General features: G+C 36.0%; 2 protein-coding genes across 7 annotated transcripts in view; one reads left to right on the top strand and one right to left on the bottom strand.

The window, feature by feature from the left end:
- ORC4 (origin recognition complex subunit 4) overlaps nucleotides 1-18,824 on the top strand; it is a 98,999-nt gene extending 80,175 nt beyond the window's left edge. For all 5 annotated transcript variants that reach the window (XM_082465130.1, XM_082465129.1, XM_082465128.1 and 2 more), the window contains 5 exons: nucleotides 4,588-4,674; nucleotides 15,085-15,193; nucleotides 15,921-16,016; nucleotides 16,102-16,169; nucleotides 18,375-18,824. In XM_082465130.1, the coding sequence (XP_082321256.1) occupies nucleotides 4,588-4,674; nucleotides 15,085-15,193; nucleotides 15,921-16,016; nucleotides 16,102-16,169; nucleotides 18,375-18,563 (549 nt within the window). In that variant the 3' untranslated portion in view covers nucleotides 18,564-18,824. The remainder of the gene's footprint in view (nucleotides 1-4,587; nucleotides 4,675-15,084; nucleotides 15,194-15,920; nucleotides 16,017-16,101; nucleotides 16,170-18,374) is intronic.
- Nucleotides 18,825-21,392: 2,568 nt separating this feature from the next.
- The window catches only part of ACVR2A (activin A receptor type 2A), an 86,532-nt gene continuing 79,924 nt past the window's right edge, over nucleotides 21,393-28,000 (bottom strand). For both annotated transcript variants that reach the window (XM_082465017.1, XM_082465018.1), the window contains exons 10-11: nucleotides 26,251-26,381; nucleotides 21,393-25,157 (exon numbers count right to left, since the gene is read on the bottom strand). In XM_082465017.1, the coding sequence (XP_082321143.1) occupies nucleotides 24,963-25,157; nucleotides 26,251-26,381 (326 nt within the window). In that variant the 3' untranslated portion in view covers nucleotides 21,393-24,962. The remainder of the gene's footprint in view (nucleotides 25,158-26,250; nucleotides 26,382-28,000) is intronic.

Below are 28,000 nucleotides of genomic sequence, written 5' to 3'. Positions count from 1 at the left end.
ATAGAGTCAGCTTATGTGAGCACTATTAATTTTGACACAGTTTTTTAAAATGAAAAGTTTTGAACAAAATTTAATCAGTGCTTAAGAATACATGGTAAAAGGTAGAATTTTCCCTTATGTCCATGCCCATCTTCCCTCCTTTCACTACAAAGTAATTATTTGGTTCATAGCATTTCAGACCTTACATATTGATACATGCCAAATTTGTTTTTACATAAAGGATTCAAACCTTAAATATTATTCTTTGGTTTACCTTTTTTACTTTGTTGTAATTGTTAATTTCATATTTTTTTCCTAATATAACTATACAGAATTGTATATCAAAATGATTGACTTTATTCTTAAATCATGATATTGTGTCATGATATAATTAGGTGTGGGTCCTTCCTTCCACCTTCCTCCCCAAATTAACTTTTCCTGGGACTCAGATATTTACTAGCTCATGCAAGTTTTTCTTGATACTATGTCTAACTATAAGAGTCCATGCTTTAAGAACACTTTATAGTTGGTGCTCTCACATTGTCTTTTCCTTTACCTGGATCTGGAGTGGGTCAGAGCTCTGAATCTTTGGCCTCTGAATCCACTTTTGAGTGCATCAGACTTTCACCTTTTACAACTCCTGAACTGATTGTCTTGTTACAACAGTGTGTTTTTCTGACTGCTTTAGTGATCAGATGCAGTCTTAGTATTTAATTGTCTGTGCTTTCCCAGGGCTTTTATTATTCTTATCCCTTCTCACTTTCTTTTCCTAAGACGACTACGTTAGCCCAGATTATACTGTACTGTCATCCATCTTTCTGTCCTTCCCAGCTATGTTGTATTCTGAGATCCTAGAATGGGTATATAAAGGAAGTAGATGGTGACAGTTACTGTGAAGCATAACTCTGGATGACTCAGAAAATGGTAAGCATGTGATGTAGAGTGGCTAACCCTAGGTTTTTGGTCCTTCTTTGCTGATCACTGAATTTAGAGGCAGGATGATAGGAATGAATGTGAACACTCTCCTGTCATCTTTTTGATAATCTTACAGTTCTTTCATAAGGTAGAACTAATACCACTGGCGTTTGTGTCTCTTAGTTCTAATATTTTCTTGCCCTATCCTAATCATCATTTGCCACCTCCCTTTAGGGTATGCTAATAAATGAGCTTCACTTGAAAAAAATATGTCAGCACCATGGCCAGAGGCCCTGTCTGAAAAGGGGGGGTGTGCACTGAAGGAGCTATCCTGTCACTCAGTGCTGACTATCCAGCAAGTTTTTCTAATTCCAAGGTTAAACAAAAGCAATGGTATAGATGACAGGTCACCTATGGAATCTCATCCAAGAAATATCTTCAGGATAGACTTGAACCTGGACATCCTGCCTAACTTGAATGTTTGTTTTAGCCCTATCCCAAATATGTAAGTAAGCAGGGTAAATACCATCTCAGCATGGCAGTATAAGAAAAATCTCTGTATAAAAGAGCACTTAAAAGGACCATAGCTCAGAATGACCATCATCAAAACATCTACAAACAGTAAATGCTGGAGAGGGTGTGGAGAAAAGGGAACCCTCTTGCACTGTTGGTGGGAATGTAAATTGATACAGCCACTATGGAGAACAGTATGGAGGTTCTTGAAAAACTAAAAATAGAACTACCATATGACCCAGCAATCCCACTCTCAAGGCATATACCCTGAGAAGACCATAATTCAGAAAGAGTCATGTATCACAGTGTTCATTGCAGCACTATTTACAATAGCCAGGACATGGAAGCAACCTAAGTGTCCATCGACAGATGAATGGATAAAGAAGATGTGGTACATATATACAATCGAATATTACTCAGCCATAAAAAGAAATGAAATTGAACTATTTGTAGTGAGATGGCTGGACCTAGAGACTGTCATACAGAGTGAAGTAAGTCAGAAAGAGAAAAACAAATACCGTATACTAACACATATATATGGAATCTAAAAAAATTTAAAAAGTTCTGAAGAACCTAGGGGCAGGACAGGAATAAAGACTCAGACATAGAGAATGGACCTGAGGACACGGAGGGGGGAAGGGTAAGCTGGGAGGAAGTGAGAGAGTGGCGTGGACATGTATATACTACCAAATGTAAAATAGATAGTGGGAAGCAGCCGCATAGCACAGGGAGATCACCTCAGTGCTTTGTGACCACCTAGAGGGGTGGGATAGGGAGGGTGGGAGGGAGGTGCAAGAGGGAGGAGATATGGGGATATATGTATATGTATAGCTGATTCACTTGGTTATACAGCAGAAACACACCATTGTAAAGCAATTATACTCCAATAAAGATAATAAATAAATGAAATAAAAGGACCATAGCTAATTCTCCTCAAAAGAAATTCCCACAAAGTGCTATAGCTAAGTTCAAGAAAGATCTACCAACTTTCTTAACCTTCCCTGTTTAGTTAACAGAAGGTAACAATGTTTAGCAGGGAGACTAGGAGATTTAGTATATATTCTGCTACCAGTAAGTTATCCCTGGAGCAGCATGAGTCCTCAGGTACTAGTGTAATCCTATAACATTCTCCTTAGAAACTACCTGTGAAGAGGGCACCGGTCAAGCACACTGCAGTGAGCACATTAAGAACTTGTTTCTGCAACTGCTACTCCTGTGCTCATCAGTGAAAAGGGAATGTGTCCGCTTCCCTGAATAAGATAGAGAAGACTAAAAACAGTAGCAAGGGAATGGGGACTATAACCAGGATAATATATTTACTGAGAGCATAAAACTTCATCCCATTAGACTAGAACTTATTCGTGAATCTGGATCTTCTCATAGTGGAAGAAGTAGAGACATACAGTTTCAGCTCTAGAAAATACAGAAATACTTAGTTTTCTGGGCCTTTTTTTTTTGGAAAAAGAATCCTTATTCCTTACAGATGATTTTTGAAAAATTATGTCAGTCTTACCGAAGCCTTTTTTGGCTCTGCCAACTCTGATTTTACTGTCCTTTCATCTAATCTTTTCTTTGGTGCCAAGTGAACCTCACCTTTCATTAATCCTAATTCACTGCAGTCACTGTTTTTAGTCTTCTCTTTCTCTCTTAAAGGGCTTGCTGTTGCTATATATATATTTGTATCATAAACAGGGTTGAATACCCTTGGAAGTATACCAGATGAACATAAAATAATAAAACAAAGTAATACTAATAAAAAACTTCGGGAAATTAACTGTAGTCCTTGCTTCTGCAGTTGTTGACTCTTACCAAGTCACTTATAAGGTTGATATATTAAATATATATTTAGATATTGCTTTTTCAGAGGACCCTATTGAGCTCTAAATTTCCAAAGCCATCAATTTCTCAAAATACATCTTAATTTAGTTGTACAAAGTATGTCGTTTACATTGTTGATCACCACTTCCCTCTTGAAGTGTGTCCCTCTTGTTTTCTTCCCCTGGTTTTATTGCTCTCTCTTGGATTCTTTTCCAGCCTTCCACATCTTTCTCAGTCTCTTACTTTGCTCCTCTTTTGCCATTTACTTCTTAAACATTGATAATACAAGTTTTACTTCCTAACCACATCTCCCTCTTCACTTCTCCTGGGACATTCTGTTCCCCATAGTTTCATCTTTGATTTTTTTCTAACCCCTCTCCAACCCTTCATCTCTACTCCCCACTGGTTGATTCTCCATCAGACATGTCTTCTATAAATGTGTTTAATTCTTTCTTGTCTTCACACCACTGTGTTAATTCAGACTCATTTTGTTTCTTTTTTTAAAAATTTATTTATTTATTTATTTTTGGCTGTGTGGGGTCTTCGTTTCTGTGTGAGGGCTTTCTCTAGTTGCAGCAAGCGGGGGCCACTCTTCATCGCGGTGCACGGGCCTCTCACTATTGTGGCCTCTCTTGTTGCGGAGCACAGACTCCAGACGCACAGGCTCAGTAGTTGTGGCTCACGGGCCTAGTTGCTCCGCGGCATGTGGGATCTTCCCAGACCAGGGCTCAATCCCATGTCCCCTGCATTGGCAGGCAGATTCTCAACCACTGTGCCACCAGGGAAGCCCCATTTTGTTTCTTACATGGACAACTGTAGTTGCCTCCAGTTAGGTTTTCCTGCCTTTGTCTTTCCGTACAATCATTTAGCCAAAACTGAAACTCAGGATGACATGACTACTCATCTTCTATCCATATGCCACAATCTCCCTACATTGTTCATGATGTTCCCTGTAACTGGAATGCTCTTTGTAGCATACTGACTCGTACAGTTTAAGCATTCTTTGTAACACTTTACCTTGTTTTTGAAGTATAGTAAATAACCCTTATTCTCTGTTTCATTTAGTGGTGCATTTTGATCATCCCATTAGTATGACTGTATAGTTTCCCTCTTTAGACTGGAAATTTTGTGGTAGCAAGGGTTATGTTTTATCCTTGTGTCTTTGGAATTAACGTAAAGGGATAAGAAAATCAGTAGAGTGGAAATTTGATTTTTGTTTTCCACAAATAAGACCAGCACCTATTTAATAATGGATAAATACCAGATAGAGTTCATGAGATACACCAGCCAGTGAGGCACAAGTTTATATTTAGGTTTTAAACTGCGTTGTTCCTTGATTCTGTTTTGATCTTTTTCCTCTAGAGTCTCTCAGAAGATAGGAGTGTGCGAGACGTGCTGCAGAAGCATTTCAATGTCAGCAAAAGCCTGCGGTCATTACACACGCTACTGGTTTGTATTAGTTTTATTTTTATCACTCATTTTCTTTCACCAGGTAATTATGTTCTGACGGGAATTGGTTAAACCTCTAGATACATTTTGGGAAAATAAACACATCTACTACATTAGGTCTTCCAATCCCTGAATATGGTACATCTCTTCTTTTATTTAGTTATTCTTTGATTTCTTTCATCATCATTTTAGAATTCTCACCTCACAGATCCTGTACATGTTTACAGTGTATACCTAAGTGTTTAGTTTCCTGTGGAACAATTTTAAATGATATTTTGTTTTTAATTTTAGTTTTAGCATGCCCATTATTAGTGTATAGAAATGTGACTGATTTTTGTGTTGATGTTGTATTCTGCAATGTTGCTGAACTAATTTATTTTAGGAGTTTTTTTAATAGATTCCTTGAGATTTTCTATGTAGATGATCATATCATCTGCAAATAAAGAGTTTTATTTTTTTCCTTTCTAATTTGTATATCCTTTCTTTCTTTTTCTTGTCTTTTTTGCAATGGCTAGAACTTCTTGCACTATGTTGGATAAGAATGGTGAGGGTAGATAAATGCCAGTCTTAGGGGGAAAGGATTTAGTCTTTTACTGTTAAGTATGATATAAGCTGTAGTTTTTTAATACATGTTTATTATCAAGTTAAGGTAATTCCCATCTATTCCTAACTTGCTAAGAATTTATTATGATTGTGTTGGATTTTGTTAAATGCTTATTCTGTATCAATGAATATGATCTATGACTTTTCTTCTTTAGCCTGTTGATATGTTGAATTACCTTGCTTGATTTTCTAATGTTGAACTAGCTTTACATACCTGGAAAAATCCTACCTGGTCATGGTCTTTCACCCAGTAATTATATCTTAAGCTTAAACAGTATCAAGAAAGGGGTACTTAATTGTTCTGAAAAGTAAAATTTTTCCTTCTCTTAGAGTATTTGATACTAGTCTAATATTTCTAGAAAATTATTTATTCATTATTACAAAAGATATGGCAAATACCTTTCAAAGAGAAAATAATTTTGGTTTCGTGAGTTTCTTCGTGATCACTTCCATTTATAATAATAATGGGTATCATTTATTAAATAGCACATGAGTCAGGTGACCTAGTTACTTTACCAGCGTTATGTCTAGTTATATTAATCCTGTTTTTTTTATCTTTGGGTGTATTTTATCCTTACCTTTGAGGAAACTGATGCTCTTTTGAGGTTAAATAACTTACCCCAGGTCACACAGCTACTAGGTGGCAAACCCGAGACTCAAATCCAAGGCTGTCTAGCTTCAAGCTTATCATAACTGCTTTACTATATGGTTCTGCCACTTTTTACAGATTCTCCTTCTCCATTTCTGGTCTTGCTTAGGAAACTTAAGAGTGTTTTTCTCTCTATATACTTTCCCTCTCGTTAGCACATCCCCCTCCCATTTATCAAAACCACACTGCCATTTTCAGCAACAGCTGTCTTTATCACAGAAGTATTACAGGTACTAAGGATTTTTAGAGTAGAGATTTTAGTTACTTATGTACCAAAATTAGACTTTATTTACTAGCTTACGGTATATGGAGGATACACATACACACGTATATACATAAACATATACCTTTCATTATTCTGGGAAAATATCTCTGCCTGAAAATTGTCAACATAAAAAACCATTGTTTTGCCAGTTTCCTATTATATTTTTAATTCAAGGTGATGGCTCAATTTTTGTTTGGGGTTTTCTTGTTTAAGAAAAGTTTTGGAATTGGTGGAAATTATAAAGAAAAGAGAAAGACCTGACTGAGATTAAATATAGTTTGGATAATTTTCAACAAAAAAAAAAATCAGGAGTTATACACATAGAAAAAAACACCGTCAATGCATAGCCTAAAGTAAATTTCAGGTTGATAAACCTAACTTTATGTAGAAAAACAAAACTTTTTTTTAAATTAGAAGAAACATATAAGAGAATATGTTTGTATTCTTGAGGTAGGGAAAGATTTCTTACTAAAGTTACACGGATCACAAGTCATAACAGAAAAGATGGTTAAAGTTAATAACATTGAATTTTTAAATGTCTAGACACTGAAAGATACCATGGATGAAGTGAAGACTGATAAGGAGAGGAAAAATGCAATGCATATATCATCAACACTGTCCATAATATATAAAGAGCTTCTACAGTAATCAATAAAGGAATGAACTGACCAGAGGGCAGACAGCAGAAGCAAGAAGAACTACAATCCTGCAGCCTGTGGAACAAAAACCACATTCACAGAAAGAGAGACAAGGTGAAAAGCAGAGGGCTGTGTACCAGATGAAGGAACAAGATGAAACCCCAGAAAAACAACTAAATGAAGTGTAGATAGGTAACCTTCCAGAAAAAGAATTCAGAATAATGATAGTAAAGATGATCCAGGACCTCGGAAAAAGAATGGAGGCAAAGATCAAGAAGATGCAAGAAATGTTTAACAAAGACCTAGAAGAATTAAAGAACAAACAAACAGAGATGAACAATACAATAACTGAAATGAAAACTACACTAGAAGGAATCAGTAGCAGAATAACTGAGGCAGAAGAACGGATAAGTGACCTGGAAGACAGAATGGTGGAATTCACGGCTGCGCAACAGACTAAAGAAAAAAGAATGAAAAGAAATGAAGACAGCCTAAGAGACCTCTGGGACAACATTAAACGCAACAACATTCGCATTATAGGGGTCCCAGAAGGAGACGAGAGAGAGAAAGGACCAGAGAAAATATTTGAAGAGATTCTAGTCGAAAACTTCCCTAACATGGGGGAGGAAATAGCCACCCAAGTCCAGGAAGCACAGAGAGTCCCATACAGGATAAACCCAAGGAGAAACATGCCAAGACACATAGTAATCAAATTGGCAAAAATTAAAGACAAAGAAAAATTATTGAAAGCAGCAAAGGAAATATGACAAATAACATACAAGGGAACTCCTATAAGGTTAACAGAGTTTCTCAGCAGAAACTCTACAAGCCAGAAGGGAGTGGCACAATATACTTAAAGTGATGAAAGGGAGGAACCTACAACCAAGATTACTCTAGCTGGCAAGGATCTCATTCAGATTCAACAGAGAAATCAAAAGCTTTACAGACAAGCAAAAGCTAAGAGAATTCAGCACCACCAAACCAGCTCTACAACAAATGATAAAGGAACTTCTCTAAGTGGGAAACACAAGAGAAGAAAAGGACCTACAAAAACAAATGCAAAACAATTAAGAAAGTGGTCATAGGAACATACATATCGATAATTACCTTAAACATGAATGGATTAAATGCCCCAACCAAAAGACACAGGCTTGCTGAATGGATACAAAAACAAGACCCATATATACGCTGTCTACAAGAGACCCACTTCAGACCTAGGGACACATACAGACTGAAAGTGAGGGGATGGAAAAAGATATTCCATGCAAATGGAAATCAAAAGAAAGCTGGAGTAGCAATAATCATATCAGATAAAATAGACTTTAAAATAATGTTACAAGAGACAAGGAAGGACACTACATAATGATCAAGGGATCAATCCAAGAAGAAGATATAACAATTATAAATATATATGCACCCAACATAGAAGTACCTCAATACATAAGGCAACTGCTAACAGCTATAAAAGACGAAATCAACAGTAACACAATAATACTGGGGGACTTTAACACCTCACTTACACCAATGGACAGATCATCCAGACAGAAAATTAATAAGTAAACACAAGATTTAAATGACACAATAGATCAAATAGATTTAATTGATATTTATAGGACATTCCATCCAAAAGCAGCAGATTACACTTTCTTCTCAAGTGCGCACGGAACATTCTCCACGATAGATCACATCTTGGGTCACAAATCAAGCCTCAGTAAATTTAAGAAAATTGAAATCATATAAAGCATCTTTTCTGACCACAACTCGCTGAGATTAGAAATCAATTACAGGGAAAAAAACATAAAAAAATACAAACACGTGGAGGCTAAACAATACGTTACTAAATAACCAAGAGATCACTTGGAAGAGTGGAAGATCTTCACCAAGAGATCACTTGGAAGAGTGGGAGATCACTTCAAAGAGGAAGTTAAAAACTACCTAGAGACAAATGACAATGAAAACACGACGATCCAAAACCTATGGGATGCAGCAAAAGCAGTTCTAAGAGGGAAGTTTATAGCTATACAAGCCTACCTAAAGAAACAAGAAAAATCTCAAGTAAACAATCTAACCTTACACCTAAAGGAACTAGAGAAAGAAGAACAAACAAAACCCAAAGTTAGCAGAAGGAAAGAAATCATAAAGATCAGAGCAGAAATCAATGAAATAGAAACAAAACAATAGCAAAGATCAATAAAACTAAAAGCTGGTTCTTTGAGAAGATAAAAAAATTGATAAACCATTAGCCAGACTCATCAAGAAAAAGAGGGAGAAGACTCAAATCAGTAAAATTAGAAATGAAAAGGGAGAAGTTACAACAGACACCGCAGAAATACAAAGCATCCAAGAGACTACTGAAAGCAACTCTATGCCTATAAAATGGACAACCTGGAAGAAATGGACAAATTCTTAGAAAGGTATAACCTTCCAAGACTGAACCAGGAAGAAACAGAAAATATGAACAGACGAATCACAAGTAATGAAATTGAAACAGTGATTAAAAATCTTCCAACAAGCCAAAGTCCAGGACCAGATGGCTTCACAGGTGAATTCTATCAAACATTTAGAGAAGAGCTAACACCCATCCTTCTCAAACTCTTCCAAAAAATTGAGGAGAAAGCAACACTCCCAAACTCATTCTATGAGGCCACCATCACCCTGATACCAAAACCAGACAAAGATCCTACAAAAAAACAAAATTACAGACCAATGTCACTGATGAATACAGATGCAAAAATCCTCAACAAAATACTAGCAAACAGAATCCAACAACACATTAAAAGGATCATACACCATGATCAAGTGGGATTTACCCCAGGGATGCAAGGATTCTTCAATATACGCAAATCAATCAATGTGATACACCATATTAACAAATTATAGAATAAAAACCATATGATCATCTCAATAGATGCAGAAAAAGCTTTTGACAACATTCAACACCCATTTATGATAAAAACTCTCCAGAAAGTGGGCATAGAGAGAACCTACCTCAACATAATAAAGGCCATATACGACAAACCCACAGCAAAACATCATTCTCAATGGTGAAAAACTGAAAGCATTTCCTCTAAGATCAGGAACAAGACAAGGATGTCCACTTTCACCACTGTTATTCAACATAGTTTTGGAAGTTATAGCCACAGCAATCAGAGAAGAAAAAGAAATAAAAGGAATACAAATTGGAAAAGAAGTAGAAGTGTCACTGTTTGCAGATGACATGATACTATACATAGAGAATCCTAAAGATACCACTAGAAAACTACTGGAGCTCATCAATGAATTTGGTAAAGTTGCAAGATACAAAATTAATGCACAGAAATCTCTTGCATTCCTATACACTAATGATGAAAAATCTGAAAGAGAAATTAAGGAAACACTCCCCTTTACCTTTGCAACAAGAAGAATAAAATACCTTGTAATAAACCTATCTAGGGAGACAAAAGACCTGTATGCAGAAAACTGTAAGACACTGATGAAAGAAATTAAAGATGATACCAACAGATGGAGAGATATACCATGTTCTTGGATTGGAAGACTCAATATTGTGAAAATGACTATACTACCCAAAGCAATCTACAGATTCAATGCAATCCCTATCAAATTACCAATGGCATTTTTTACAGAACTAGAACAAAAAATCTTAAAATTTCTGTGGAGACACAACAGACCCCGAATAGCCAAAGCAGTCTTGAGGGCAAAAAACGGAGCTGGAGGAATCAGACTCCCTGACTTCAGACTATACTACAAAGCTACAGTAATCAAGACAATATGATACTAGCACAAAAACAGAAACATAGATCAATGGAACAAGATAGAAAGCCCAGAGATAAACCCACGCACCTATGGTTAACTAATCTGACAAAGGAGGCAAGGATATACAATGTAGAAAAGAGATTCTCTTCAATTCTCTTCCCAAGCGGTGCTGGGAAAACTGGAGAGCTACATATAAAAGAATGAAATTAGAACACTCCCTAACACCATACACAAAAATAAACTCAAAATGGATTAGAGACCTAAATGTAAGACCAGACGCTATAAAACTCTTAGTGGAAAACATAGGAAGAATACTCTTTGACATAAATCACAGCAAGATCTTTTTTGATCCACCTCCTAGAGTAATGGAAATAAAAACAAAAATAAACAAATGGGACCTAATGAAAAGTCAAAGCTTTTGCACAGCAAAGGAAACCATAAACAAGACAAAAAGGCAACCCTCAGAATGGGAGAAAATATTTGCAAAGGAATCAGCGGACAATGGATTAATCTCCAAAATATATAAACAGCTCATGCAGCCCAATATTAAAGAAACAAACAACCCCATCCAAAAATGGGCAGAAGACCTAAATAGACATGTCTCTAAAGAAGACATACAGATGGCCAGGAAGCACATGAAAAGCTGCTCAACATCACTAATTAGAGAAATGCAAATCAAAACTACAATGAGGTATCACCTCACACCAGTTAGAATGGGCATCAACAGAAAATCTACAAACAACAAATGCTGGAGAGGGTGTGGAGAAAAGGGAACTCTCTTGCACTGTTGGTGGGTATGTAAACTGATATAACCACTATGGAGAACAGTGTGGAGGTTCCTTAAAAACTAAAAATAGAATTACCATATGATCCAGCAATCCCACTACTGGTCATATACCCAGAGAAAACCATAAATCAAAAAGACACATGCACCCCAGGGTGCATTGCAGCACTATTTACAATAGCCAGGTCTTGGAAGCAACCTAAATGCTCCTCGACATACAAATGGATAAAGAAGATGTGGTACATATATGCAATGGAATATTACTCAGCCATAAAAGGGAACGAAATTGGGTCATTTGTTGAGACGTGGATGGATCTAGAGACTGTCATACAGAGTGAAATAAGTCAGAAAGAGAAAAGCAAATATCGTATATTAACGCATATATGTGGAGCCTAGAAAAATGGTACAGATGAACCGGTTTGCAGGGCAGAAGTTGAGACACAGATGTAGAGAACAAACGTATGGACACCAAGGGGGGAATACCGTGGTGGGGTGAGGATGGTGGTGTGCTGAATTGGGCAATTGGGATTGACCTGTATACACTGATGTGTATAAAATTGATGACTAATAAGAACCTGCAATATAAAAAAATAAAATAAAATTCAAAAATTAAAAAAAAAAGAGACCACCTGAGGCCAGATTAAAGGAGTGCAGGCCCTGCATACACCCTGATCCTTATCAGCAACCCTGGCCTTGAACCATTGTTATAAAACTCCTCACTAAATCCTCCTGGGTTGGGACCCACAGTTTTCGAGGGCAGGAGTCTGCTGTCTCCCCCTTTGCCTGGCAAAGCAATAAAGCTATTCTTTTCTACTTCACCCAAAACTCTGTCTCTGAGATACAATTCAGCACCGGTGCATGGAGCCTGAGTTTTCAGCATCCCAACCATAAAAAAAAATAATGAAAAATAAAGGAATGAACTAAGAATATGAGTGCAAGCAATCCACCAATGTAGAATCCCACATGACTTATAAATTGCAAAGATATTTAACCTCTCCAGTAATTAGGGAAATGGTACAATTTAAACTTTACAGTTAAACCTTTTTTTCTGCCAATCTGGTGGGTGTCAAAAGTTTATGTCTGATGATATGACTATTACGTTTGTTGCTGCTAGTAGTGTAAATATGTATAGGTACTTTGGAGAGCAATATGGAAAATTAGGTATCTAGAGAGACTCAGATACACAAGAAGGCATGTACAGTATTGTTTATTGCAGCCTTGTTTATAATCCATCCCCCGAAATGACAGATACCCATCAATAAGGGAAAGAATAATTAAATTGTGCATATATACAAAGGAATATAACAGAAAATAAAAGAATAGACCAGAATTGACATCTGGACATAGATGAATTCTCATGACAGATGTTTAGTGAAGAAAGAGTAGCATTAAGTACAATATGGTATTTATATAAAACTTGAAAATTACTCTGTATTGTCTAGGAATACAAAGATATGTAGTAGAAGGATGAAAACTTGCATGATTTTTTTGCATGGAGAAGAGTAGAGAGTCCAACCAGGGCAAGAGACAGGGGGTTCAACTCTGTAAGTTTATATTTCGTAAGCTGAGAAAGTGGTCATGGATATTCATTATATTATTCTCTTGCCTTTTTATATGTCAAAAATATTTTATAATAAAAGGAAAAAGAAAAGGTAAGAGAAAGGGAAGGAGCTACTGGGTACCTGGATCCCTCCCAGTATGGGGAATGAAGGACAAGGATTACCCAACTTTTTTGTTCAGTTAAGGACCCTGGGCCCTGGTTAAAAAAGGGAGAGTTCAAGGCAATAGAAATAAAAGCAAAAATAAACAAATGGGACCTAAACAAACTTACAGGCTTTTTTTTGTACAGCAAAGGAAACCCATAAACAAAGCAAAAAGAAAACCTAAGGACTGGGAGAAAATATTTACAAATGATGTGACAGACAAGGGCTTAATTTCCAAAATACACAAACAGATCATACAACTTAATAATAACAACAATTAAAAATCCCAATCGAAAACTAGGCAGTAGACCTAAATAGATACTTCTCCGAAGAGGGCATACAGATGGTAACGGGCACATGAAAAGATGTTCAACATCGCTAATTATTAAAGAAATGCAAATCAAAACTACAGTGAGGTACCACCTCACACCAGTCAGAATGGCCATCATTAAAAAGTCTACAAATAACAAATGCTGGAGAGAGTGTGGAATGTAAATTTGTGCAGCAACTATGTTGGTGGGAATGTAAATTCGTGCAGCTGCTATGGAAAACAGTATGGAGGTTCTTCCAAAAACTAAAATAGATTTGCCATGTGATCCAGTAATCCCACTGCTGGGCATATATTTGGACAAACCTATAATTCAAAAAGATACATGCAACCGTATGTTCATAGCAGCACTATTCACAGTAGCCAAGACATGGAAACAACCTAAATGTCCATCGATAGATGAATGGATAAAGAAGATGTGGTACATATATACAGTGGAATACTACTCAGCCGTAGAAAAAGAAAAAGAATGAAATAATGCCATTTGCAACAACATGGATGGACCTAGAGATTATCATACTAAATGAAGTAAGTCAGAAAGAGAAAGACAAATACCATATACTATCAATTATATGTGGAATCTAAAATATGACACAAATGAACTTACCTACGAAGCAGAAACAGGCTCACAGACGTAGAGAATAGACTTGTGGCTGCCAAGGGTGAGAGTGGGGTGGTGGAGGGATGGATTGGCAGTATGGGATTAGCAGATGCAAAATATAGGTAGAATGGGTAAACAACAAGGTCCCACTGTGTAGCACAGGGAACTATATTCAATATCCTGTGATAAACCATAGTGAAAAAGAGTGTATATATATGTATAACTGAATCACTTTGCTATACAGTAGAAATTAACACAACATTGTAAATCAACTATGCTTCAATAAAATAATTTTTTAAAAAAAGTTTCTAGTGTTAATGTCCCAAATATTACATGGCATATACTTACAGTAAGAAATTACTCATTGTTTACCTGGAATTCAAATTTAATGAGATGTCATGCATTTTTTTACCTGCTAACCCTATTTATATGACTAAATTTAAATGCTGAGTCAATTATATTTCAATGAAAAATAAATTTTTAAAAAATTAAGTAAAATTTAGATGTTAGGAAAGTTACAAATGAAGAAATCTTCAAATGCAGGACAGAGAACTTGCTACATGGAGGCAACTTGTCCTTGCTTTCAAGGAGAGTTGTTTCTTGGTATAATTTTGTTTTTGTTTTTTTCTTTTTAATACAGTTGAATATAAAGTAGCTCACTTCTATCACTTAAGACTAACCTGGATTGGTTGATTGGGTGGTAAGAAAGTTTTTACAAGTCACACTTCTGCCTTTTTGGTTTGGTTTAGTCTGAGGCTTTAATTAGTAGTCTTACTTATTTTTGGTCTCTTCTCCTCACCCTACTCCTTTTAAAATATTTTTCTTTTGAGGAGCTGTAAACAAACAATATATGCAAATGAAAGGGGTAGAGAGAGCAGCAAGAATTTTTTAATGCTTTACATTTATACAGTTACATGGCATATGAATTGAAATACTATATTTTAATAAAGCTAAATATGAGAATACCTTTCCCAAGCATAACTATTTACTCTTTCATAACTCTCTGAATTAAGAAGTTTTGTTCAGTAATATCTCCAAAGTGCCTAAGTAAATATGCAGTTGTTTTTCTGATCTGCATTTCCTTAGATGCTTGCTTTAAATCGTGTAACACCATCACACCCATTTATGACTGCAGCAGATCTGATGGAGGCAAACCAGCTGTGTAGCATGGACTCTAAAGCAAATATTGTACATGGTGAGAAACCTGCTTAATTAGTAGTTTTTTAAATGTTTGAGTTTATGTAATGGTATGATTTTCAAAATTATAATTAACATTGGGTATAGTATTTTATATACAGAATACTTTTATATCCATACGTCCTTTAACTCAGCCCTTTAAAAGGTATTGTTCCTCCCATTTAAAGTGAAAGAAACTCGAGGCACTGCCTTCCTTGCTACATTGTAAATCCAGCTGAGACTGTATTGCAGGCGTTCTCATTGCACCAAGTACTAATGAAGAGCATTGGCTTTTAGCCATTTGGGGTTCACTATCCCTTTTGAGAATCTAATGAAACTTCTCCTCTCCAGGAAAAAAAAAAATTAGATATAATTTCCAGGGGATTAGATATTCTGAATAATCGAGGGCCCTATGTAATTTTAAAGTTGTATCATAATTGCAGCTCTGGTTTATGTGGTTAAGTGTTAGATAGTATTGCCTCGAATCCTTGTACCATCTCTGGAAGTTTAGAAAGATCCTATTTTACATATATGAAAACTGAGCTCAGGGAGGTTGAGTAACTTTCTTAAGATTATTCAGATAATAGTGACTGAAACACATTTGAACCTAGAGGGGTGTCTTGACCTCCCTCCACCCCTCAAAACCATAATCTTTCACTTTATCCTTCTATTTGGAGGAAAGTTATTTCAATCTTATGTATCAGTAAATAAACTATACCTCATAGTTTGTTCCCCTTTTATTATAGGTCTGTCAGTCTTGGAAATCTGTCTTATCATAGCAATGAAACATTTAAATGACATCTATGAAGAGGAGCCCTTTAATTTTCAAATGGTTTATAATGGTGAGATGAGACATTGGTATTTTCTAACACTACTACCCCCACTGCTTATTTGAAGCTACTAATGCTGTCATTGCTTTCTGTCCAGAGTTTCAGAAGTTTGTTCAAAGGAAGGCCCATTCTGTTTATAATTTTGAGAAACCTGTTGTCATGAAGGTAAGATTTTAATTTTTAAAGGCTTATTTTTACATCTGATTTGATTGTATATATCATAGTTGCACTTTCATTAATTTTGAAACATTAGGTATTATCATAGGAATTTTATTCAAAACAGACCAAAAAAAATCAATCTAAAAATGAAATGTTTGAATCATTCTGAAGAATGCAGCCAGTTCTTTTTACAGTTTTGGGGGTATACTGCCCTCTACTGTCTCTTCCTAGAACCGGCATCGTGCAAAGGATCTACTCGTTACAGTCATAACCCTATCCCTTTATACCTCTAAGGTTGGCTTTATAATCTCAGCAGTAAAAAGAGACCGAATGAGTCATTAAGAAAACAAAAAAGAATCTCATTGGCTGGTGAGGGTATACAGAGAAAGTTTTGTTAGGGGTGAGGCATGAGTTTTAAAACTTGAGGAACTTTATTCTGGCATACCATTGTCCATCAGAAATATGAGCCACATAATGTAATTTTAGATTTTCTAGTAGCAACAAAAAAGTTAAAAAAAAAAAAAGGTGAAATTGGACAGTAAATTTTATTTACTGTACCAAAATCTTTTGATCTATAGTCAATATAGAAAATTATTAATGAAATTTTTTATTTTCTTTTGTGTTAAATCTTTGAAATTCTGTGTTTACATTTAAAGCACATCTTAATTCACTGACTATTTATTCATTGGAAATAATTGCTGTTTAGATTCCTTAAATTATTTAGCTGAAGTAGATTTACATTATGAAATTGTTTCAAACATACAGATTTTCTAAGTGTTAGTTTTTAAATTAAACTTAATAAAAATTAAATAAAATTAAAAACAGAATCCCACATTTCAAATGCTCAAGAGCCCCGTGTAGCTAGGTTACCTATTGGACAGCACAGCTCTAGAGGACTTTATGGGAAGAAACACCTTTTTTGATTTTTTTTAAGCAGTGGTCCCATAACTTCTTTAGCATCCTTTATAAGGGATTAGTAGTCAGAATTTTATTTCTTACAGCAAGCAAAAAATGTGAGATCAGGGCATTGCCATTTCTTAAAAACAATAGGAAAAGTATTTAGAATACTGGAGGTTGGTTTTTTCCTCCCTTCTTAATGTCCATATTTGTCTGATAGTCATAGCTTGTGGGAGTTGTATGAGTGGAAAGGTTTAGCTGAGCACTTAAATTTTTATGAGTAATTTGAAGCTGCTCATTTCTACATTTTAATTAAATGAGAAAGTATTTTGCTACCTAGAAATATTTTAAATCTCCTCAGTTTTATTCAGCCAGTACCTGCAGCCTCTGGTATTTTCTCATTTTCAGAAATTAATGGTGTCTGGAACTGTTTCTCTTTTCATCAGAAGAATTTTTATAGTACATAAAGAATATATTCCAACAGTATTTTTCACAATGAGGCTTAAGAATAGAAAGCTCATAATCTATTTCAGTGTATCAGTATTTAATGGTTAGTAGGTCATGATTTAATGGTTTATTTTTTTATACATTAATAAAATACCTAACAAACATGGTTAGAAAAGACATAATACATGAATGTTAGAGGTAAGAGGAAGCAGACAGTAAAGAGCCCTATTAAGGTGGGGAAGATGAAAGAAAGGGACTTTCTGACAGGTTGTAGTGGTCTCTGTCAGACTTCTTAGGGAAACAGGAGCCTGTCTCCTCCTCCATACCCGTACCACTCTGTTGAGTCATTTATTTATAGGATTAGCTGAACAGGTGTACTCCTACGGGTCTTTCCTGCCTCCCTCTCTTTTTACAGCTATATTAAACTTTTACACAGCAAAGTCTTACAAAGGTAGAAATAAAATGTAAAGGCGAATTTGAGTTACCTAGGCAATTAGTCAAAAAGTACTGGTCTTATCAGATCTTAGGTTTTTATAGAGAACTGGAAACTGTTAACTTAAGTACTAGGAGGAGATATGACATAGAATGAGGTTAGGAACAAGAACCACGTTATACAAACTGAATTAAGTTTGCCCTGTTTATATTCAGTGATGCAGGGACGGATAACTGTATATTGACACTGCCTCGTGTGATGTGTGAAGTTTTTATGAGGTTGATGAGAGTTGTTTTTGAACTTTACTGATATCTATTAAGTTTTGTTTCCTGGTACTCTATTCCACAACTGACCAAAATCCTAACTGTTCTCTGAGTTAATGTTGTTTACTTTACTTCCCCTATTCAACCTAAACTATTTCTTTCATCTTTCAGGCCTTTGAACACTTACAACAATTAGAATTAATAAGGCCCATGGAAAGAACATCAGTAAATGCACAGAGGGAGTACCAGCTGATGAAACTACTTTTGGATAATACGCAAATTATGAATGCTTTGCAAAAATACCCTAACTGTCCTACAGATGTTAGGCAGTGGGCAACATCCTCCCTAAGCTGGTTATGAATATAACCATGGCTTCAGTTGTGAAGTTTCAGGCATACTTCTCTAAAGAATGTTGTCCTTTAACAAGATATGTTATTACATTTTCTTATATTTATAAAAATGTATTTTTGTATTTATGGGAGACTGTTAACACATGTAGCGTCATGGCTGCGCCTTGCCTTTGAATCACGGCACACAAGCAGTTACATGATTTATAATTCCAGTGATTTAGATTATGTTGTAGGTAGCTGTTCAAAAAAATAAATATGACTATTTCAGGGATTGAATCATATGCTTATTTAACACTTGTGAAGTATTTATGTGGTACATTTGAAGAGTTCACTTCAACCCAGCAGCCAGATGTTTTTACAAACCTTAAACAAAGCAGTAAAGAAACAATGGTAAAGAGTTGAGGCGTAATGAGTAATCTTTTGGTCCTTTGGGAGGTGCTGCAGTTTTTCTGTATTCATGGAAATTTGGGATTCTGTCCCAGACCCAGGTCTTCTAGTTCAGGAGACTGATCAGTTTGGCTAGAAGATGGTTCACATGGAAGAAAAAAGCAAAAAGTTTGAACGTTTTCTTCCAGGCTTCTTGAAATATGGTACTCATACCATCTACAGAAGAATCTTTTGTAGCATGTCTTAAAATGCAGATTCTGGGGCCTGTTCTAGGGACTAGCATTTGTCTTTCTGACACAGGCAGTTTAGGGGATCCTGTGAACCCACCCCCACAGATAATGGAAAGTGTATGAAGGTGCTAACTAAACCTGCTTGTATCAAAATGTGGAGCCCTAGGAGGGAGGAATGTGGGAATGGCAAAGCATCAGGAATCCATGAACTAATGCTGGTATATGTTTAAAGTGAAATTTAGTAAGCATTCGTTAAGTGTTAGTGACTTCATTTATTCAAAGATATTTGATTGTCTATTATTTTCATGGAAGGTTTACTAAAGACGGACTCCCTATCCTTGTGTAGTTTGTAATCCTTTTAACTGTCAAAGACCTTATGATATTTAGTTACTGTTGTTTACAGGTGAGAAAACTAACACAGTAGTGGCCCTGTCCAGAGGATTGACAGACCCTGGAATTCAACTCATTTCGTTGACACCAAAACTCAGTAATGTGTTCCTTACCATGTATTTTTAAAAGTATACTCTAAAAAACTATTTACTTGGTTTTTAAGAAGTATTGCATTTAGAATGGAATATGAGATTTCTGTGCATAAAAATAGCTCTTTAGTAGTTGCAACCTGTTCTTTGCATACCGGCATTCTAAGTTTTCAGATCACTGTCATTTACTTTTCAGCAGTGTATTATGAAAGCTAAGGCTTGCACCCTGGTTCTATGCAATAGTCTACAGAGTTTTAGGGGATATTTTGCAAAAAATACTTCCCATGGTGGCATCACTATTACCAGAAGCAAGGATTTTGCACTTGAGCTAAGACTGTCCCTTTAAAATTTCTTCTCAACTGTTTAGAGAAGTACCCTCTGCTCAAAGGCACTGACCATAAAAGCACCCAAAGAACTGGCTTGAAGATTGCAAATTTTTATCAGCTTAAGATGCCACTAAAAGGTTGAGAGCCCTCACCTGCCTTACAGAAAATCCATCAATATCAGTGAAAGAGCTATGAAACACACTAGAAAAAATAGGTTAGCAGAGGTCATACAAATGAAGCATGTGCCTACATTTCAAGGGCATTTTTTTCAGAGGAATGTTGATGTTCCCCTTTCCACATTCCCTAATACAGAGAAGCTAAATATACTTAAAATTTTTTAAACTAACTTCATCTCTTAAATTGCTTAAACCATCATGAATAAAATAAAAACCAAATCTGAAAAGGCCCTAGTAAAAAGCTTTCGAGAATAATGTAAACAAATATGGCTTAAAGATATTTTCATTTACTAGAGGAGGAATGTAGCCTGTTAACAGCACAATCAAAAGACTGAAAACCAGGTGAGGAGGAATGTTAGCGCCATCAGTGCAGTTTTCACTCACGTGATTCCCTCCAGGTGCCCTACCAAAAACAGGATCTTATTAAGAAAAAAACAAAGTCTTTCCAGTTTTGTGGACATGCATGTGAATGGCTCTGAGGAGTTAAGAGCTGTTGGTCCAAACTCACCACATCATAATGCTATATATGTTGATTATATACTATTAACTGTCTGAAGAATCTGTTTTGCAGAACAACGCTGTGGAAACAGTTTCGGTCTTTCCGTAGAGATTCCTTGCAGATTCCACCATGGTTTGCATTTTCATTTGGTTTTAGAAGACAACACAGGTTCTTTCAAACCACCATAACCTAAGTGTTGCCCTTTCCTTCACCTTTACCCTAAAAAAATTGAGAATCCATGGGTGTGGACTGTGACGCTCAGTGTGACAAGGTAGGGCTCTTCCACCCCCACTGTCTTCGAAAGTCACGGGATAAACAAAGGAATTTGCAACACTAAAAATGTAAATGAATGCTAGCTTCCTTGGTGAGCTCTCTTACCGATTACCCTAAGTGAAAATACCAGAATTCTTCTGTTCAACTGGTAAACTAGTTATAGTTGGGAAGAGTAGTTTATGTCTTTGATATCTATTACCTAAGCCACTTTTTTAAAATCTCCGTATGAAAAGCCAAGGTACCTAAGGCCATTTAGCCTCTCTTAAAATTGGCAGGACCAACATATGTAGTTTAGTGGGAATACAATCTGCTGACACAACAAAGGAGGGAAACGCCACAACTGACAAACCTCCCTTTCACCTATCCCCATTCTTGCAAATCTCAAGGTGTGAGCCTCACTATAAATTATAAAGCTACTGTTCCCCTCTTTAAGAACGTATAACTAAAGAAAAACTTCATATGCAAATCATACCATATTTATTTTTTTATTTAACTTGGGAATGGAATGGGGATAGCATACATTTTATTTGTACAATATTTAACCATCACTTACCCAAGGTGGGGTTTTATGGGACTTTTTTTTTTTCTTTTTTAACTTTTTGTTAAATACTTGCAGAAAAAATAGCAAGTACAATTTGACAGTAGTACAACAACCTGTGCCCAAAACACTGACAAGAAATACAGAGTAAAGCTAAAATAATTGTTTACCAATATTTTGAGAGGTAACAAATAGGATATGGGTTGAGACTGCATAAAAAATGTACTGCTGGTTGAATATCTGAGGTAAATGATGTTCAATCAAGATGCTACTTGTATCATTTTGCCCATAAATCAGTAAATAATTTTATGCACATTATACCAAATGTTCCTAAAAAGTAATATTTTAAAAAGGTAAAAAAGAGAAACTGGAAAATATCCGTGGTGAAGCATTTTTTTAAAACAGTAATCAGTTTATTCCACTGAACTATCATCTGGCCAGGATTTTTTCCCCTACCACCTGCATTTTACTGAAATGTAGCTGTTACCTAGGAGTGAGGAAAGGGGGAAGAAGAGATTCTTTTTAGTTTCATGATATACGACTCATTTTTAAGTTCTAAACTTTTTTTTTTTCCTGATTGTATTTTCGAAACATCACCTATGAAGGACAGTGCAAGTTCACGGGACCAACAATTGTGAGGCACAGTCTCTGTTCTGGAATTCACAAGGTACCTGTAATAAACATTCAAACAAGAATCACACATCACATGCTAAAAACTTCCTAGCATCTAAAATACATACAAGAGCTGTGCAGGGCATAAACTTCGAATAAAGCCAAACACTGGTTAATCCATCAGTCCTATGGCAGTTGATCATAAAGCATTCCTTACACGGAGATCTGGGCAAGGTAAAGAGTATAAGTTAGAGCAGCAGTTCTGATGGGTGTCATAAAGGCAAAATACAAGACGAATCATAAGGAGCACCATACACATGAGGAAAAAATTACTGGGGTCTCAGTGTACCCCAAAACAAATCATTTTTCTTTTTTTGATCTTTCTTTTTTTCAGTATCCCTAAGCTCAAAGTTTTTATTAACTTGCCCACTTACACTGACTGTAAACCAAACATGAAAATGCCCTGCAAAAGAAAGTTTTAACAAGACTAGGTATCAGGACAGGTAGTCACTGGAACATTCTTACTTTACTGCTTATAAAAAGTATTTTTCTGTCAATGTAATTCTCAAAAGGATACAGGTTTTAAAATTGGTTAGCTAGAGTTAAGTACAATACCCAGGATTTCTAAAAATTTTTTCTAACATGAAGAGAAAACTTTATTTTGTGAATAAGTGGTCTTATAAAATTTATCTCTAAGATTCACATAAGCCAAACATTCATCATAATATTCCCTTGTGTTTTCTTTTGGTTTGATTTTTTTTTTAACTGTTAAAAACAGGACTGTTCACAACAGGTAGAAATTAGCCTTTAGGAGACCAACAGCTTTCCTGTATGAACATTCTCACCATCTTCCCTTCTTAATCAGTTTCCAAGTGGAAGCAAAACCAAACCAAGTACTTTTTGAAATAAAGGTGAACTCAGCATTGAAATGGGAATTCTTAGGAATACCACAAAGCCTTGGGTACATTATGTGACCAAGAGCACAAAGTTCTGTATGGTGTGTGGCACACAGACAACAATGCTGTTACTGTTCTTTCCCTCCCTGCGTAAGGAGTCTGTTGACCTATGTATTATTTATAAATAATATAATTTATTATTCCCAGAGATTAAGTGCATGTTTTATGTAAAATGTAGTGTACTGTGTGGTTAAATAGCCATTTGAAGACAACACATTCACAGTGAGCTCCTGATAGTGACACGTAAAAAATTCTTTTATAAAATTAATGTATGGGTTTTAAAATGACCTGACAAAAGAAGTACATAGCATAATACTGGCTATTTGTTGGTCATCAGTAATCCAGAAATTCAGGAAATTAATGTTTTACTTTGGCCTATAAATTTGAGAAAGAATCCAATTATATTCTAATGTAATATTGTTTTGAAAAGCACTTTGGCACCTACCTACCGTCAATTCCATTTTCTTATCAAAGATAAGGCATGAACTATCCTAAACTAATATCAGGGTTAGTTGTAAAAGCAATTTGTGGGAGGAGGCTAAGCTGTGTTACCTATATCAACATTGGTTACCTCTAAATGTCATTGCATATTTTAAGTTATAAGAAGTTTAACTTGTTATCCCTGATTTGTTTTAAAGCAGTAACATCTGAAATCTGTGCTTAAAAACTTAAATCTCTATCCTAGGATAATTCTTGACATATCACAGACATCAAATATTACTCTGACAAGATGGCACCAAGCAGAAATATAGTGATAAAGTTACAAGTCTCAAAGCAGAGAGTGAGGAATTCTGGGTAATGACACTTCCTGAGGTGATCCTAAAACAGTGATAAAGAATGTCCCACACACTGTTTGGTGAAAAGAAATATACACTACAATTTTACATATATAAATAGGAAAAAAAAAATCTATTTTAAAAGAATTAAAAATAATGAAGAGCTTTCCAGTGTTACAGCTCACTTTAAAAAATTTAAATCATGCTTTAAATTTTCAAAGTCCCCAAGCACAGCACACCTAGAAAAATATGTAGGTAAGTATGCAATATTTTGGGAACTGGATATAAGATGAAGCTTTAAAACATGGGAGAAAGAGGGGAAAGACACCATTTTTTCATTTCAAAAAACAGCACTTTTTTCCCTTAAATCACAAGCTAGCACAAGAAAAGCTAAAACACTGCTTTACGAATGGCCACTTACTGTTGGCACTAAGCATAGCTTACCTTTTTTCTTAAATAACACAGTGAATTTGTAATACCTTGTTACAAAACGGGTCAATTTATTATTCAAATTTTGTTAGTGTTTTCAATTTTATAATTTAGCAACCGTGGAACTGAGGTATACCTTGTTGAGGGAGGTTAAAGTAATGCTTGGAAGCCTCTTTACTGTACCCCACTTAGATGACTTTGTTTATGTACACAGAACAGCAGCACACTAAACATTCACAAGCTGTGTCATATTGGCATTACAATAGTCATTTATAGAAACACAACAGCAAATGCAATAAAAACAAGTTACCCTTTTTAAAATCTGAAATGAAAAGTTTTTGATTTTAAAAAAAAATAGCAGTAGTTCATTTAAGGAATTAGTGTCTTCGGACAGACATTAAGAAATCTGATGTCAGTTTTCAAACACTTGATTAGCCAGGTCCAAAAAGATCCTTGAATTTGGAGAGGGCCACATTCTTCATGTACACTTCTTCAAAAGTTTCTTTTTTTTAGAGTTTGCAACTTTTCTCTTAGTCTCATGTCCTTCATGTCTCTGCTACAGGCAATGCCATTAAGTCTCCCAGAGCCACCTTTTGAAACGAGGGTCTTCTTTCTGAGATGTCCAGGAGACATCCTACTCATTTCACACAGAAAATAAACTGTAAGCAGTTTCGTTAGCAGCTCCAGTTCAGAGTCCCGTTTCTCAGTGTGTACACATGGTGCAACCATCATAGACTAGATTCTTTGGGAGGAAAGTCAACATTTGTCACCATCGTGACCACTGTTACAATGTCCTCTGTGGTAATGATATTTGTTAGTCTTTGCATCTGAGTAATTCTTTCACCTACACATCCAGCTGATAACCTGGCTTCTGCATCGTGATCCCAACATTCTTCTATCGTTTCACAGAGCATTGCCATTCCCTAAAAAGGAAAAACACATTCAAACAAACACCACATCAGTTTTTGTTTTCTATTAGGAAATAGACTAAAACTCGCACAAAGAAATTGCTATTTTTGTGGGTTAAAGAAAGTTTCAAGATTAGCCAAGTTTGATATTTGTCAACATTCACTTTTGAGTATCTATTATACACAGACACATGGAGAAAAGCACTGAGAGAAATCAGTATTTTTTCTGAGCACTGGGACTATCACAGCAGGTGATTTTTTTCTTTTTTTTATTGGAGTATAATTGCTTTACAATGTCATGTTAGTTTCTGCTGCACAGTGAAGTGAATCAGCTCTATGTATACATATATCCCCTCCCTCTTGGACCTCCCTCTCCCCGACCCAATCCTACCCATCTAGGTCTTCACAGAGCACCGTTTTTTTAATTCCAAAAATCCCTGACCATTGTTCATAAACCAGGTAATTTAAATGCTAACCTTTGAATTGGATTCAAAACCAAGGCTTTAAGAAGTTTACCAATTTTTGTTTTCTTAGTTAATATCAGCATTTCTACCTTGCAGTTGAAGTAGGAAAAAAGGTTAGAAAGCCAACCTTAAGGATTTTCTACCTGGCTTTATCCATGTTTCTAGTTATATCTAGACCAAAATAACCAGGGCAATTTTGTTCCAGCCTTCACCTACTTAGTCTCTTAAGTTCTTAAGAACGTGAAAATCATCCAGTCCCAAATCAAAATGCAAAAACTGTCATGGAGAGGTGAAAACTGGGCGCTTCACTTTCTTAAATGACCTGGGAAGGTGGTGATCAGCAAGGTTACCCGACTATCCACAGGCTCAGAGCCAGGCATTCCTCCCCTGGGAAGATCTCCAAACAGGGGGCACACTCATCTGCACAAGACCACAGAGCTGAGTTCCCCAAGGCTCTGACCTCACCATCTCCCTCACCAGTGTACATAGCCTTAATTCTGTTGTTTCTAGAACTCTAGTTCAGAATATCCTGTATGAAGACCACCACCTCAGGAAAAAAAGAGAAATGTGCAGAGATATCAATCCTTCCTCTGAAAAACATTTTTTATTGGAAATTCAAGTGCAAAGCTAACTATATAACTTACAGCATGTTTCTGCCAATAATCTCTTAGAACAGGCCTCTTTTTTTTATGCACAACAACTTCCTGCATGTCTTCAAGAGAGGGATGCTGGCCAATTTCCTCCTCAAATGGCAACATGTACTCATCTACAGGTCCTGAAATGTAAAAAAAAGGGGAAAAATCATTTTAATTCAAATCTTCCTAACTTCCAAACTGGAACAAGCTTTCTAAAACACACTCTGTATCACCTTTTCCCAACTGTCATATGCTATAGTGACAGGAGAGAAACAAACGCTCAACTGTACTTATACCGCAGTGTGACGCAAACTAGAGGAAATCAAAAAGTCTGTAATTTGGCATGTTAACTCTGCTAAGGACTGTAAAAGGAGCTTTCTTACCTGTTCTATAAGGAATGCCTATCTCTGTTTGTATATAGCACATAGGGAACCATGGATCTCTGCATATTAAGGACATAATAGCTCTTTAAGGTACCCACTCCTCTTGCAATTCAGATCAGACTGTAAACAGTAGTGCTTTCATCTCTCAAGATTTTGGGTTCAGTCTGCTATAACCATCTTTATTCTGACATGCCCAAACCCCCTACACACTCTACATGAGGAATTAGGTACCCTGGAGTCACACCTCTTCTCTGCCCTCACAAGAGCTGCCAAATACTGTTTTTTAAAAATCACAAATGTACTCTACAAAAAGGGTTCCCAACAAGTCAGAATGTGCCTTCACAGACAAGCAAGATTTATTCTACAACATGTTCCTTTTTTTCTTAGGCCTACTCAAATATGGAAATTCAGTTAGGAGTTCGTAATAACTAATAATTGATGAGCACTTATGCTGACCAGGAACTTTATATTATTTGCTTCCATTTTATGTTCACAGAGTGAAGGTGGCATTACCCTATTTTACAGATAAGAAAGCAGCTCAAAAAAAAGTTCCATAATCTGCACAAGGGCATACAGCTGTTAAGTAATAGAGGTGGAATTTGAATCCACCTCAGTGACTCTAAAGTCTGTGCTTTCAATCACTAAACTGTCTCCCCTTGACAGAAATTGGTCACTAATGAGCAATTTTAGTGACCAGATGTGTCTGTATATAGACATAAACCTTGTACAAGTTCTCAAAACACACCAAATACTCCTGCATAGAATATAAGTTATCAACAGCTGATCAAGAAGGAGGCCATCTAACTCAACCCTGTCTAAATATAAGAATCCTTGATGGCTGGATAGTCAGTCTCTGCTGAAGCATTTCCAATCACTTAGAGTACTGACATTCTAAGGTGTCTTATTTAACCCTTGCTACTCAAAGTGCGGTCCACAGGTCAGCAGCACTGATGGGTAGCTTGTAAGAAATGTAAGTATCAGGCCCCACCTCAGACCTACTGAGTCAAAATCTGAATTTTAACAAGATTCCCAGGAGTTTGGTTTGCACATTAAAGTTTGAGAATCACTGAACTGAACCATCAACAATTAGCCATCAAAAAAACTGAAAAGCACTTACGTTAGCAGTGTTCATACTGTCCCCTCTGCTTCAATTTCTGACTTGAATCAGAAATGCCTGACTCCGCAATTGAGTATTTCATAGCACGTGCAAGGCATTTAAGAAATGTAAGCATCTATCCTATTCTTTTTCCATAAAAACTTCCCTGATAACCTCTCCTCCCCACAAACAAAGCAAGTCCTCACACCTCTAAACTCCCATAACACTCCCTTAACATTTCTCAGGTATTAACTAACATTCATCCAAAAACATTTACCTA

Source organism: Balaenoptera physalus (assembly GCF_965194825.1).
Source record: "Balaenoptera physalus genome assembly, chromosome: 6".
In the NCBI taxonomy this organism is placed as follows: Eukaryota; Metazoa; Chordata; class Mammalia; order Artiodactyla; family Balaenopteridae; genus Balaenoptera; species Balaenoptera physalus.
The sequence above is the reverse complement of the archived record's forward strand: the minus strand, read 5'-3'. Positions and strand labels throughout refer to the sequence as shown.